This window comes from Conger conger, chromosome 18 (assembly GCF_963514075.1).
Source record: "Conger conger chromosome 18, fConCon1.1, whole genome shotgun sequence".
NCBI lineage: Eukaryota > Metazoa > Chordata > Actinopteri > Anguilliformes > Congridae > Conger > Conger conger.
In genome coordinates this window covers 28,990,380-29,005,379 of record NC_083777.1, presented here as the reverse complement: position 1 = coordinate 29,005,379, position 15,000 = coordinate 28,990,380, and the positions used below count along the sequence as shown (strand labels likewise).

Here is a 15,000-nt window from a genome sequence, read left to right as displayed (position 1 = left end):
CTCTCTGAGCAGCTTTAAGCCTGAAGGTCTGTACCCTGGAGGGAACGTGCGTGAGGCCCTGTTCTCCTTCCTCCGCTGGAGGACACAGCTCCACCGCCTGTAGCGAGTGCCGCCCCCACCTGAAGGAGTCCGCAATCAGCTTGTGCATCCTCCATTAACCCCCTGGGTGGAGGTCGTACGATTAGCCTGTGCCAGAGCATCGAAGCCACCGGGTTATTTGCCACGAGAACCCTTCCCCCCCTATATGGGAACTGGGGTAGCAACCATTTCCATTTAGACAAGTTGGCACACCCCTTCTCCACTTGACCCTCCCGAATTCCTTGTCTGATGCCAAAACGCAGTCCCAAGACCTTCCTGCCGTACCTACCCCACCGTCAGCCACCGGGCAGACAGGGGAGCACCTCCCCCTCCAGTGGTCCACCTGTGGAGCCTCACACTGCCCCCAGTCTACTGATGAGGCCCTCATACAGACCAACACAGCTCCACAACCCAGAGAGAGAGAGAGAGAGAGAGAGAGAGGGAGAGAGAGAGAGAGAGAGAGAGAGGGAGAGGGAGAGGGAGAGAGAGAGAGGGAGAGAGAGAGGGAGAGGGAGGGAGAATGAGCAAAAGAGAGTGAGAGTGAGAGAACGAGAAAGAGCGAGAGAATGAGAATGAGAGAATGAGAATGAGAATGAGAGAATGAGAATGAGAGAGAGAGAGGAAGGACCAAAAATAACACACACACCCTCTCTCCATCACACACACACACCCCCTCTCCATCACACACACACACACACACACACACACACACCCCCTCTCCATCACACACACACCCACGGACACACTCATCACTGAGATGCACCGGGCTGACCTCATTTTAAAATCCACTCACACAGAAGTGCTGAACTTGTACAGAAAGCCTGCTCTGCTGGCAGAAAAGCCGCAGTAATTTCCTCATACACGTGTCCACTTAATAGTTCGCCCGGAGGAAACCGTATTGATCCGGAGCGCTAATTAGATCAGTGGCCTCTACACCGAGACGCGGTGCGTTTTGAGTACGAATGCGAAAATCCCCCAACGTCAGTTTCTACACTCAAAAGACATCAATTTAAAAAACGGTCATAAAACGCTGAGAACGTGGAGGGAAAAAGTGCATAGGCACCGTGGATGTAAACCGACATCGCCTAATAATCAGTGCCTTTCTCTGCGTCTGCAGCTGTCTGGCTGCAGTACGCACCCCAGGGCCGGCACAAAATGGCCCACTTTACTCTGCCGACGGGATTTCCCCTGGGAGAGGCTGGGAGGAGGCGGCAGGAAGGCGGAAAGCGCTCCCGAGCCGGGCGTGAGGAAATCGACCGGGCCGAGGGGGGGCAGGCTGGAAGTGACGGGGTGGGGGGGTCTGTAGGGGGTGGGCCGCTTGCACCAGCGGGAGATGCAAATGAGCCCCACTTAATCATCCTGTTGTTGTTTAGATATGTGTGTGTGTGTGTGTGTGTGTGTGTGTGTGTGTACGCATGTGTGTGTGTGTGTGTGTGTGTGTGTGTGTGTTAGTGTATGTGTGTGTGTGTGTGCGTTAGTGTGTGTGTGTACGCGCGCGTGTGTGTCAGTGCGTCCACGTAATCATCCTGTCTGTTGTCTCTCACTCACACTCACAGACACACACACACACAAACAACACTCTCACACACACACTCACAGACACACACACACACACACACACAAACAACACTCTCACACACTCACTCTCACACACAAACACAACACTCTCACACACACTCTCACTCGCTCAGTGGTTGATCTTCCAGGCCCCTCTCCATCACTGCCCAGGGCAGGTGTTGTCAGCGGTCCTCCGCGTGCTGACAGCACAGAGAGTTCATTACGGATTCTCACTCTAATCTGTCCCATCACTGGAGTCTGCGGCCCCAGACCGCGCGGTCCTCTCTGATCGACCGCGAGCGCTGTTCACCTCCTCCCGCTCCGTTTCCCTCCCTTCACCGAGCGGAAACCGCATCAAAGCCAGGAGCCAGCGGCCAGTCAAACACAGGGGACGGAGCGGGTCCAGCCGACCGTATTCCCTCTTTAATAAAGCAGCCTCTCGCCCTGAAGCACAGCACGATTTATACAGCTACACCTGAGCTACACTGAGCCCCACAGAGCAGACACGCAGTCCCTGGGAGCAGAGCAGGTCAACGCGTGGCTACATTTATATAGCGCTTTTCCCACGCTCAGGAGGTCTCAGAAGGTCTCCTGTCCAAGTACTATCAAAGCCACACCTGCTTATCAGCAGAGTGCATGCTGGTCCATGAACCTGCACATGAAACCACAGACAAGCACACACATTCATGTACATGCACACACCCGCGTATGTACACGTACACACACACACACACACACACAGACACACACACACACACACACACACACATACACGCATCCTCTCTCAGAGGGTCATGGGTCAGAAGTGCAGCAAAACCAGGACTCACGGTCATTTATGTTATTTCTGGTATAATGGGAGAGTGAGAATAAGAAAATAATAATAATAATAATAATAATAACAGTCCGCATTGCATCTGATCCATAAAGTAAAATGCAGAGAAGAGAGGAAAATGGAGAAAAGGTTCTCACCTCGTTCACAGTTCAAAGTTTCGCTCGTTATTTGTGATTTGTGTTAAAAAAGCCAGAGCCTGCTTCAAAACACACCAGAGCAGTGCATTCTGGGATTGGCGTCTCTGCGGCTCCAAGGTCAGGAACTGTTCTCTGTGCCGACGGTGTTAACGACTGTGATTTTCATCATGCATTTGTGTTCGCCTCTGAGTCAAGTAATGAGAGGTTCGTTAGCTTCACACATTACTAACTAAACCTGGAGGAATGACTCTCGGACAGAGAACAGATAATTCTACGGGGCGACACTGGCTCAGGCGGTAAGAGCAGTCGTCTGGGAGTGGGAGGGTTGCCAGTTCGATTCCACCATGGGTGTGTCGAAGTGTCCCTGAGCAAGACACCTAACCCTGAAATGCTCCAGACGAGCTGGTTGGTGCCTTGCATGGTGGCGTTGGTGTGTGAATGGGAAGCATCAATTGTACAAAGTATAAAGGCACTATATACATGCCAACCATTTACACAAGCATGTACACATTAACACCACGTACACTGATGGAGATTTAAAATCACCATCTAAGAACCGTAATGTTTCTTGTCTGACGGAAAAATAAATGGCATCTGGTAAGTAAAATGAAAAATAAATAAATAAAAATGAGGTGTAAATTGAGTGATGAATCATACACTGGGTTGCCCTGCACTTCATCACGTTGTATTAAAATAGACATACTCTCCAGCATTTTCTCTCCCAATAAATTACAGCTTCAACATGTCCGGAAACGTTAATGTTTTGATTCCTGTAATTAAGCAATTGAGCATTTTTCTTTAGCTGCGGACTCTACCTTCCTTCCTTTGTCTAAAACAGCAATAACGTGAGTCTTGACAACTCCTGGCTGTCAGGGAGTCTATATTCCACTGAATTCCAGTGAATAGAGTCATTCAGCCACTGGGAGCTTAGCACAGTGCGCTACACAGAAGCCATGCAAAGCTCCAACAGCAAGTGACAAAGAAACGGCTAACCACACGCGGAGCGAATCCACAGACGTAAATCAAAGCCCTCTGTCAAAGGAATAATCTACCCTGCCATGTTGCACATCATAAACAAGAGAACATGGACACGCACTCTCTGATGTGACTGATAGAGCGGACAGATGCACTGGCACAGACACAGCACACGGAACGCATGCGAGATGTGATGGCTTTCTGGATCTTTTATTTCAAAGCCAAAGAATGTGGGAGGGGATACCGTGGTACCGTAACTTCTGTCAATGTGTGTGTGCGTGTGTGTGTGTGTGTGTGTGTGTGTGTGTATATGCGTAGGTGTGGGGTCTCACCTGTGGGCAGGTGTGTGTGGGGAAGAAGACGACAGCCTTCACGTGGCCTTCCCTGTAAGCAGCAAGAGATGGTGCAAGACCAACTTGCGAAACTTGCGAAACGAATGTCGCCAATCAAACATCGAGCTGGCAGGCCAAGGTACGGTGGAGCGTCCCATTCAGGACGGGCAGTCATTCCGACCGTCGAAAACCGTGGCCTGCCAGTGCTCCAACTCAATGTCGAGGGCCTTAACCACCACCAAACTCGAGGTTGTGTGTCACCTGGCTGATTCCAACGGGGCAGCGGTTGTGCTCCTGCAGGAGACACACTGCACAGATGATAACATCCTCAAGATGCCTGGGTTCCATCTCGCTGGGTCCATCCACAGTAAGCAACATGGTGTGGCAACCTTCGTCAGGACTGAACTAAGCTGGTCAGCCAGTAGCCAATCCCCACCAGGCTCTAACATCGAGTGGCTGGTTACCATAATCCAGGAAACATCAGTCATCAACGTATACAAGCCCCCACCATCCGAGCTGTCTGCGTTGTCACTCCCGTCCGTAACTGCACCCGCCATCTATGCAGGTGACTTAAATTGTCAACACACAGACTGGGGTTACAACCACACAACACCTAACGGAGTGGCATTGAGCGAATGGGCCTCCAACACCGATGCTCTGCTGCTGTTCGACCCTAAGGAGCCTCCAATTTTCTTCTCTGCACGCTGGAATACCTTTACCAACCCAGACCTGGCCTTCGCCGTGTGCCGCAGCAATGACCCAAAACCAGAGAGACGCGTCCTGGACCGGTTCCCCCGCTCACACCACCGACCGTCCACCGTTAAAGTCCCATCACTGGTGCAACCGGTCACAGGGAAACCTGTCAAAAGATGGAATTTCCGGAAGGCTAACTGGGAGTCTTTTGTGGAGGAGACAGAAAAAAGGTCAGCTAGCCTGCCGGACCCAGAGACAGCCGACGTGGACGCTGCCTATGCAGCCTACTGCGGGGTCCTTCTGGGTGCGGCAAAGAGGACTATCCCACGTGGTTACAACAGGAACTACATCCCGGGCTGGGACGAGGAGTGCAGCCGCCTCCTGCGTGACCACCAGCAGGCTAGCTCCAGGGAAGAGGTGGACGTGACTGCAGCGGCACTGCTCTAGAGGCTGGACGTCACCCGTAGGGCCAGATGGAATGAAGTTGTTGAATCAATCGACTTTACCCACTCTAGTCGTAAGGCGTGGCAGACTATCAATCAGTTATCAGGCAGAAATACAACGCCCCACAGGTGTCCGGTCACAGCAGACGCCATCGCATCCCAGCTCCTGAGGAATGGCCGCTTCCCGGATGCAGACAAAGACTTCGCCCGCTTGACATCGCGTGAGGTGTCTTCCCTGTCTAGGGCGGCCAGTGCCGATACCAACCTCTCAGGAGATTTTACAGCGGACAAACTCAGTGAGGCCACAAGTAAGCTCAAGCCGGGCAAATCTCCGGGCCGTGACAATATCCACCCAGAGTTCATCACCCACCAGAGCACAACAACATCTGGCTGGCTCTGTGCATTCCTCTCGTCATGCTACCGGAGGTGCAAGCTCCCAAAGACCTGGCGTCGTGCCTCCGTCATAGCCCTGCCGAAGCCGAATAAACCTGCAGAAGACCCCAAGGCCTATAGACCCATCTCGCCACTCTGTGTCCCATTTAAGATCTTGGAGAGAATGATCCATAGCCGCATCGACCCAGTGGTGGACCCACAGCTCCCACGGGAACAAGCTGGTTTCCGCCGTGGTAGGTCAACAGTGGACCAGGTAACACTACTTTCACAAGACATCGAAGACAGCTTCCAGGACAATGAGAAAGCTGGGGTAGTATACCTGGATCTGACTGCCGCATACGACACCGTCTGGCACCGTGGATTACACCTGAAGCTATTGAGGACAATCCCGGATCGGCATATGGTGAAGTTCATCATGGAGATGCTGTCAAACCGCAGCTTCGTCCTACAGACCAGTGATGGCCAGCGCAGCAGGCTCAGAAGACTGAGGAATGGTGTCCCGCAGGGGTCGGTTCTCTCGCCGATGCTGTTTAACATTTACATCCATGATCTACCGGATATAGCATCTACAAAGTATGGCTACGCAGACGACCTTGCCATCATGCTAAGACGACCAACATGGAAGGCGATGGAGGATGGCCTTAACCAAGACATGGGTACCCTGGTAGCCTACCTTCGGAGGTGGCGTCTACAGCTCAGCATCGGTAAGACAGTAACAGCAGCATACCATCTCAGCAACAGGGAAGCTAAGAGGGAACTGGAGGTGCGCATCGACAACAAACGCCTGGAGTTTCAGCAAGCCCCGAAGTACCTCGGCGTGCGTCTGGATCGGACACTGTCCTTCAAACAACATCTTGAAGAAGTTAAGGCCAAGGTAACTTCAAGGGTCTCGTTGATCCGTCGCCTCGCCAGCACGACCTGGGGAGCCTCCGCTAAGACGCTACGTATACCTACCCAGGCCCTGGTCTTTTCTGCAGCGGAATACTGCGCCCCAGCTTGGAGCAGGAGCCCGCATGCGAGAAAGGTGGATGTGGCGATTAACAACGCCCTCCGGACCATAACTGGATGCCTGAAACCTACCCCTGTCTTCCTCTTGCCAGTCCTTGCGGGAATCGCTCCGGCCGGTCTCCGGCGGGAGGCTGCCACCCTCGCACTGGCAAGAAAGGCACAGAAACACGACTGGCACATCCTGCATAACACCACAACGACAGCAGCACCTCCAAGTAGACTCAAGTCCCGCCACCCCTACAACAAGGCGGCACAAGAGATGCTTCACTCTGTCCCTCAGGACCTGTCCAGAAATGCATGGCTGGTGGCAGCTTGGAAGCAGGAGTGGGAGATGGCCGGGCCCACCTGCATCCACGGCTACATCTGGGACCAGGGAGGTGGTGCCATAGGAGGAGATGACCTACCACGCCGGCAATGGACCTTATTGAACCGTCTACGAACTGGGGTCGGTCGCTTTAAATCATCTATGAAGAAGTGGGGCCTGGCAGACAGCGCTGCTTGCGAGTGCGGCGAGCCTGAGCAGACTGCCGAACACATAATTACCACCTGCCCCCTATACAGACCACCCTCGGAAGCCAGCCTCTTTGACGTAGGACCAGAGACAAGGGCATGGCTGCACGACATCGAGTTGGACCTCTGATGTTACACGAAAGAAGAAGCAGGCGTGTGTAGGTGTGGGGTCTCACCTGTGGGCAGGTGCGTGTAGGTGTGGGGTCTCACCTGTGGGCAGGTGTGTGTAGGTGTGGGGTCTCACCTGTGGGCAGGTGTGTGTAGGTGTGGGGTCTCACCTGTGGGCAGGTGTGTGTAGGTGCGGGGTCTCACCTGTGGGCAGGTGTGTGTAGGTGTGGGTCTCACCTGTGGGCAGGTGTGTGTAGGTGTGGGGTCTCACCTGTGGGCAGGTCGACGTGCTGCAGCTCGTTCCTCACCAGGCCCAGGTTGTTGGGTGCTGACGTAGCGAAGGACAGGAAGCTGGTGAGGCTGATCCACTCAATGCCCCTGAGAGAGAGGTCACACCACACACACACTCACGTCAGAGCAAAGGCTGTCAGGTCTCTCACACACTCCATGCCCCTGAGAGAGAGGTCACACCACACACACACACTCACGTCAGAGCAAAGCACTCGGGTCTCTCACACACTCCATGCCCCTGAGAGAGAGGTCACACCACACACACACTCACGTCAGAGCAAAGCACTCGGGTGTGCACGATGTCTCAGCCCTGCTGTGGTCTTGCGTTTACAGTCGAACGCGTCTCCTCCTCCAACCTCAACCCAGCCCAAACATGTCCGTTTTTATCTCTATAACTACAGGATACACTCACTGAGCACTTCATTATGTATTTATTACTTTTTTTTTGGGACTTATTAAGTATTTTGCTGCTGTAGCCTCTCCACTTAGAGGTTTGACGCGTTGTGTGTTCAGAGATGCTCTTCTGCATACCACTGTTGTAATGCATGGTTATTTGAGTTACTGTCACCTTCCTGTCAGCTTCGACCAGTCTGGCCACTCTCCTCTGATGCCTCTCATTAACAGCGCGTTTCACCCTGCAGAACTGCTGCTCACTGGATGTTTTTTTGTACCATTCTCCGCAAACTCTAGAGACTGTTGCGCGTGAAAATCCCAGGAGATCAGCAGTTTCTGAGATACTCAAGAAGGCCTTTAAGTAATACTGAGTATCACGAAAGAAAGATCTCCAGTGTGTGTTACAGAGGTGGAATAGATCAATCACAGAATGATTAGCTCTGTGTCAGGCTCAACAGGCCACAGTCAGACCAGGCCGTTGCCCGGGAAACCAAGAGCTGCATTTCAACGATTTTTCACCTCAGCGAGAGGACTAAAGCAGGCAGGCTGGAATCACCTAAAACCTGTCTTTATAATGGTACCATTCAGTACCATTCACTGCACCCCCCCCCAACCCCGAAATTCGACAGCTGTCGAACAGCCCGATGATTTTCTCAGCTCACCACACACCGGTCGACATACGAGTCACAGGTTAGTCTGGCCCTGCTGTTAGCCTGTTAGCCTCAGCTCTTCCAGACTTGAACAGACAACTGAAAATATCTGTTCTGGAAGGAGGGATATCCGTCACGGTTCAGTCTGGTCACTCCCCATTAGGCAAACATGTTCAGCGATTTTCATTTCAATGGAGTTTTATCGATTTGCGTGGATGCCTGTTGTTGTAACTGATAGTTATTTTTAATCATGTTTTAAACGCAGGACTCGCAATCCACACACAGCACAAAAACATTATACAATTTGACAAAAATGAATGAACCAATTCCTAAATAAATAAAAGATCCAAATAAGAACTCTACCGCAAACTTTTCCGGAAATGTTCCAGGAGAGTCTGTGTGGGTGAGTGTGTTCCCATAATGCGCATCCACAGTTAAAAGCTGTCTAACCAATCACTGTCTGCCCGTGGGAAGCACTGCATGTTAACTGACAGCTGCGCAGAGATAAAACACTCCCTGGTGCGGATACTAGTTTCTATATCGAGGAGCAGTTACATAAGATCTACACTCAGAGAGCACGTTATTAGGTATTTATTAGACTTTTATTTTAGACTTATTGGTCTTCTGCTGCCGCGGCCTAGCCACTTCAGATGCGTTGTGTGTTCGGAGACGCTCTTCTGCATACCGCTGTTGTAACGTGTGGTTACTGCCATTACGCCTTCCTGAAAATCCCAGGAGATCAGCAGTTTCCGAAATACTAAAACCACCCTGTCTGTCACCAGCAAGGTTTTAGATCAAAACCTTTCCCCATTCTGATGGTTGATGTGAACATTAACTGAAGCTCCTGACCAATATCTGCATGACTGTATGCATTGCACTGCTGCCAGAAGTTTGGCTGATTAGATAACCACATGAATAAGTAAACGCACAGGTGCCCCTAATAAAGTGCTCAGTGAGTGTATATCATATGTAGTAGCATGGTATAGTTATAGTACATACTGTATAGGTATGCTATGTAGTACATGAAGTTATAATGCACAAGCCAAACGGCCCATAACCCTTGGAACGTTGAGTCAGAACACCAGGGTAGGTACACGGTAATTTCACAGGAAAATTAAAGGAGGGCACACTGACATCACAGGGGAATTAATCAATGAACACCCAGAAACTTCCCGGATACATTAAAGACAAAAAAATTTTTACAGAAAAATGAAAGTGTCACTGCATTTGCTTTGCTGCTTAAAAAAAAATCTAATCAAAGGATGAAGTCAGGATGACCTCGCAGAGCAGTTAAAGGATGATGTCAACGCGTCTACAGATAAATTAAACGTATATCTGACACGGCGATAATTATCGCCATATTGGGCGAAACCTTTCAACGATCGCACATCACCGTCAGAACGATTTCCTCACTGCGAGCTTTAATTACCACGATGCTGTGGGGAGGAGCAGACCAATTAAGGAGACCGGACCTGAGAGGACGGGGAGTGGCCAGTTGTTTTGTTTCCAATCAATTTCTAAACGACCAAATTGATTAAATTTCTCTCCTAATGAATCAAAGTGAAGCAGCTCTTGCCACCTTCAGAAGGGGGGGAGATTAATGGCCCTGGATCCTCCTGGTGCTGCACGGGGCCCGGGGCCCGGGGCCAGGGCGGGGGCCCGGTCGAGGGTCCGGCCCTTACGCCAGACTCAGTTCATCAGCCCATCGAGCCAGTGTGTGCCAGACAGGTTCCCACGCGCAGATCGGTCTGGAGCACTGCGGAGTCAGGGCTCAGAGAACAGGCCCCCGTCCAGCAGGTTGTAGGTTCCATTCTTGTACATGCAGGTGGATGTAGGTTCACATTCAGTTGTGTACGCGAGTACTCAACACAAATGACTTTGATCGACGGTGATAGTCTAATTCATATTATTTAGTTTTACCCACAACAGACATTTTTGTAATGGAAAAATGCTCATAAATTAAGAAATATATTCATAGAAACGGGGCAGGTGATATACTACCCTGGACCTCACCGTGGCGTTTATGGCTGAACAGTGACGGAGCACTCATCAACGTCTCGCCCGATATTTACAGCCCTACGCCGTTTCACATCAAACTGGAAAATTAGCATCTTCAAGCAAACAGGTAGTAAAACAGGCTCTGTGACAAGGTGATTGGTCGAAGCCTGGACATCGGATCGGGGTTAATCTCCTGCGGGGAATATTCACAGCTCCGCACTAATCCTGAAGAAATCGGCTGCTTCACCTTCAGAAAGTCTGTCTAAGGACACCAACCCCCCCACCCCCACCCCAAGCCCCAAGCTCACGCAGAACAGAGGTTATCACATGACAAGGACCTTTTGTAATAGCTTTTCTCAACGCCAGGTCGTCCTCACCTCCTTAGTGATCCCTGTTATCTGAGCACAGTCACACGAGCACAGACTCTAACTGCCAAACAGCAAAGAGTGAGGGACATCTCCACCTGAGCGTGTGGCAAGACTTACTGAAGAAGATACATTTATTTATTCATTTACACATTTATTTATTAATCTGCGTTTGCATGTCCCTTCACCAGGCAGCAGTGTCTATCTATCTATCTATCTATCTATCTCTCAGTTGTATTTAAAGTAGTTTTTGCACTTGTCCTTGTGCAAAAAGGAAAAAAAGCTTGTGAGAAGATGGCAGCCGTATAAAGTCTGTTGAATCCACAGACAGACACACAGACAGACAGACAGACAGACAGACAGACAGACAGACAGACAGACAGACACACAGACACACAGACAGACAGACAGACAGACAGACAGACAGACACACAGACAGACAGACAGACAGACAGACAGACACACAGACAGACACACAGACAGACAGACAGACAGACGCGCACACACAGAAGCACACACACACACACACAGGCACACAGACACGCACACTCGCTCGCACGCACGCACGCACGCACACACAGAAGCACACACACACACACACACCTTATCTGACCCAGAGTGTGGGGCTGAGAGACTAGACACCTTATCTGACCCAGTGTGAGTGTGGGGCTCAGAGACTAACAGTCTCTAGTCCAGGGGCAACACTCAAACCACACAGCCTTCGTGTGAGGTCATGACCCTGCTGGCGTTCGGGCTCACAGGACAGGACGGGCGGGGGCTCACAGGACGGGCGGGGGCTCACCTGACTTCACAGGAGTGCACGCTCAGCTCCTTGTGCAGCAGGCCACCGGTCAGGTTGTACACCAGCACAGAGCCGGTGCTGGTACCTGAGGAGACAGAAGGCCTGGGTTATTACCCTACCGTCAGGAGCTCACTGCAGATTCAGGACCTCTTTTAACATTACATTACATTACATTATATTTAGAACACGCTTTTATTCAAAGCAAGGTACAAAACAGTGCATATACAGGTCATGGTACAAACAAAAGGTACAATTCAAATAGACCTGGCACAAAGGAACACATCGGCACAGCTGGAAAGGCCCGGGAGAAACAGAAAGGCACCACACCTGCCTCCCAGGCAGAAACGGGAACCATGCTGATCGTTTTATTCTTTCATTTTTCTTATTTCTCCATCAGGACTTCAGTTAGCCCAGCCCAGGGATATCACAATCTGGACCGAATTAATTCTGAGGAAATCCTTTAAAGCCGCTGCCCCTTTCTCCTGGAGGTATAACATAAGCTCTGAGAATATGCTGATCCCCTGCAGCATAGCTTGTCTGGGCGTCTCAAACTCCAGAGCGGTGTTTACCGAGAGAACGGGGGCTGCAGTGGCACTCATTGCACAGACATCTATCTCCATCTCTTTCGTTCTCTCTCCCGGTTCAGCGATGAGAGGAGGAGGCACTGCCCCACTCTGAGGAGCGCCCCCTGCAGGACTGAGACGTAATACCCCACACCATCTCTTTAAGGGGCACACTGTTGTTTGCGCGTGCAAGTCGCCATCCTTCCAGCTCTGGCAGGTACTGCAGGTGCATAATTTCTTTCCAAGCCATTGTGTGCTTCATTCCCAAGAGCAATGTTTTCAATGTCTTACAAAAGAAATGAATTTTATTCACTGAATGGAAATATTATTTTCAATGTCACTCTCTGGCATCTATTCACATGCGTACATTTCTCTGTCTCGGGCCCAAGCACAAGTAGCACACACACACACACACACACACACACACACACACACACACACACACACACACACACACACACACACACACACACACACACACACACACACACACACACACACACACACACACACACACACACACACACTCTCCCTAAAGCACCCGCCTCGGGAGCAGGAGTCTACGCGAACAGAAGTTGAAAAACATCGGAGCACACTAATGCATTCCATTTAGTGGATGTGCTCCAAAATGATTTTTTTTCCAGGTAGCGCACATAAATTTGCGGGAGGGGCGCGTTCTAAAAGGGGAGCCGAGCGGGGGCTCGTTGAGTCAGCGCTGGAGAGTCCGACCCCGCTCTGCTTCACGTCCTCCAGCTGAAGTTATGGCGTTTTCATTCTGCTCCGAGTGCTCCTCTCGCCCCGTCGACAGACCTCAACCGACCCGCCCCGCCCCGCGTTCCAGCCTCTCTGCGCAGTGGCCCGTCTTTTAGGACAGACGGAACCTGGGCCTGGGCCAATCCAGCGTTCACGAGCGGTCCTCCAGCCTCTCTGTGCCCTGGCCGTCTTTAGGGCAGACAGAATGGGCCAATCGAGCGTTCAGAAGCGACCCTCCAGCCTCTCTGCCCCCCCCGTCCGTCTTTAGGGCAGACAGAATGGGCCAATCGAGCGTTCACGAGCGGTCCTCCAGCCCTGGGCTGGCTCCTGCGGTCCGCTCCACTGAGGTGATAAGTGGACTTGCACTCTTACCAGGCAGGGTAGTGCAGGATCTTATGATGGACTTTCTAGTTTACCTGCTAGTCTAATACATCAACTGTTTCCGTCGCATCCGATAGGCCAGTGGAGGATGGGCTTCTCCCGACAGCCGGGTCCGTCGTGAGATTCCTTCCCCTGTTTGAGGGTTTTTCTCCCCATAAGGGGGCTACTTCATGTGCTATCTGGGGGTTCTGGGCCAGAACTTCCCCTTTTTATTCCCGTCTGTTACTCTGTAAAGCGTTTTTGGGACAGTCTGCTGTGAAAAGCGCTAAACAAATAAAACCGAATTAAATGTAATCTTTTACTCAGCAAAGACACATCTTTCCCCGTGCTGAACCCAGTGATCCTTCAGTTACAAAGTTGAATTAAATTGACTGACTTGCTTTATCTGTCTCCTTACTGCTGAGAAATATTTCTTCATGGTAAGTTTGGGCCTCTTGAAATGTGTCCGTTTCATCTCTAGCATTCCACTTTTTAAAGTGACGTTTTGCAGCAGTCAACTGCGACCGCGGTACGGATCGTGGGAGGAATGCTCTGAGAATTCCCACTGAAAGAGAGGTCATGGAGGTCACTGCTCATTAACCACCAGGGGGCAGGATTTTAAAGAGGTGCCAGATGAAGCCAGAGCTTCACCCCGCTGGAGGCGAAGGTTCCGTCGGCCATTTTAAATATACGCCAGGACGATCTGGAGGAGAAGTGTTTTGTTGAAGACATCAAACATATGCACTTTTGACAGAGCGGAATTAAATGAGATTTAACAAAAATTAATAGTCTCGCTGATGGTTCCGTACGCCATCCGTCTCTGTCAGCGGGATGTTCCACGGCTGAAGTTTTAAATCAGCAAAAAAGGAAAAAAACCTGGCGACTTATCAATTTGTTTTACAGTCGAATAAATGAATAAATTACGATACATCACTTTGCATTTCATCTTTTCACTCTGACGAATGACCTTGTAACACGCGAAACATGCAACATTCACAGAAAAAAACATGCTGATACGCCCACCCAGTGCATTAACATACATGAACTGTAGATGACACTGAATATAAACTAAAATTGATTGCAGCCTAAATAAAATCAGGTTGGTGCAAATTAGTTTTCTGGTTTAGCTCTGCTTTCATTCAATCAAGCCGTGACTCTGCATTGCAAACAGCAGCGTTTACCAGCAGGCTGTGCCACACACAACACTACACTACACCGTGGACACTTCCCACAGGAAGTACAATTACAGGCCAGGAGAGAGTGATCCGTGCCTCTGAGAGAACAGCGGGAGGACACCCTCCCTGAACCCTGGAAAGGTTATCAAACCGAAGGTGAGAAAGAAGCAGGAGGAACTGAGAGGCTTCATTTAACAGGAACAGAGAAGAAAAACAGGTCAGCTGACGACATGGAGCAGCCCAGCGCAAGGGCACCCAGCACACACAAGGTTACAATAACGCTGAAAATGATCCGGGCGATTGTGCTCACCCAGCCTCAGTGCAGGGGCAGGCCGGAGCTCGGAGCCACACTCCCTCAGGAGTCCGGGACAGTGGCGTAAGAGGGGCCACACACTTCAAAACGCACTATGTGTGCAACTATGTTTTTTTTACATTTTATTTAAATGCCACCCATGGCGACACCCCCCAACTCCCTGGGCTGTGGAACATAATGAAGAGAAAAAAAAAACCTTAAAAAAAATAAAAATATTAAAAATAAACTTTAGCAGCTGCTGAAATTTTTCACGATTTGCACCATGAATCTG

The 15,000-nt window shown here is 50.6% G+C and overlaps 1 protein-coding gene across 1 annotated transcript in view; it reads right to left on the bottom strand.

Annotated features, from left to right (window-relative positions):
• wdr11 (WD repeat domain 11) overlaps positions 1 to 15,000 on the bottom strand; it is a 57,079-nt gene that overhangs the window by 14,448 nt on the left and 27,631 nt on the right. The window contains 2 exon segments of the mRNA XM_061227591.1: positions 7,338 to 7,444; positions 11,566 to 11,650. Coding sequence (XP_061083575.1) covers positions 7,338 to 7,444; positions 11,566 to 11,650 — 192 coding nt within the window.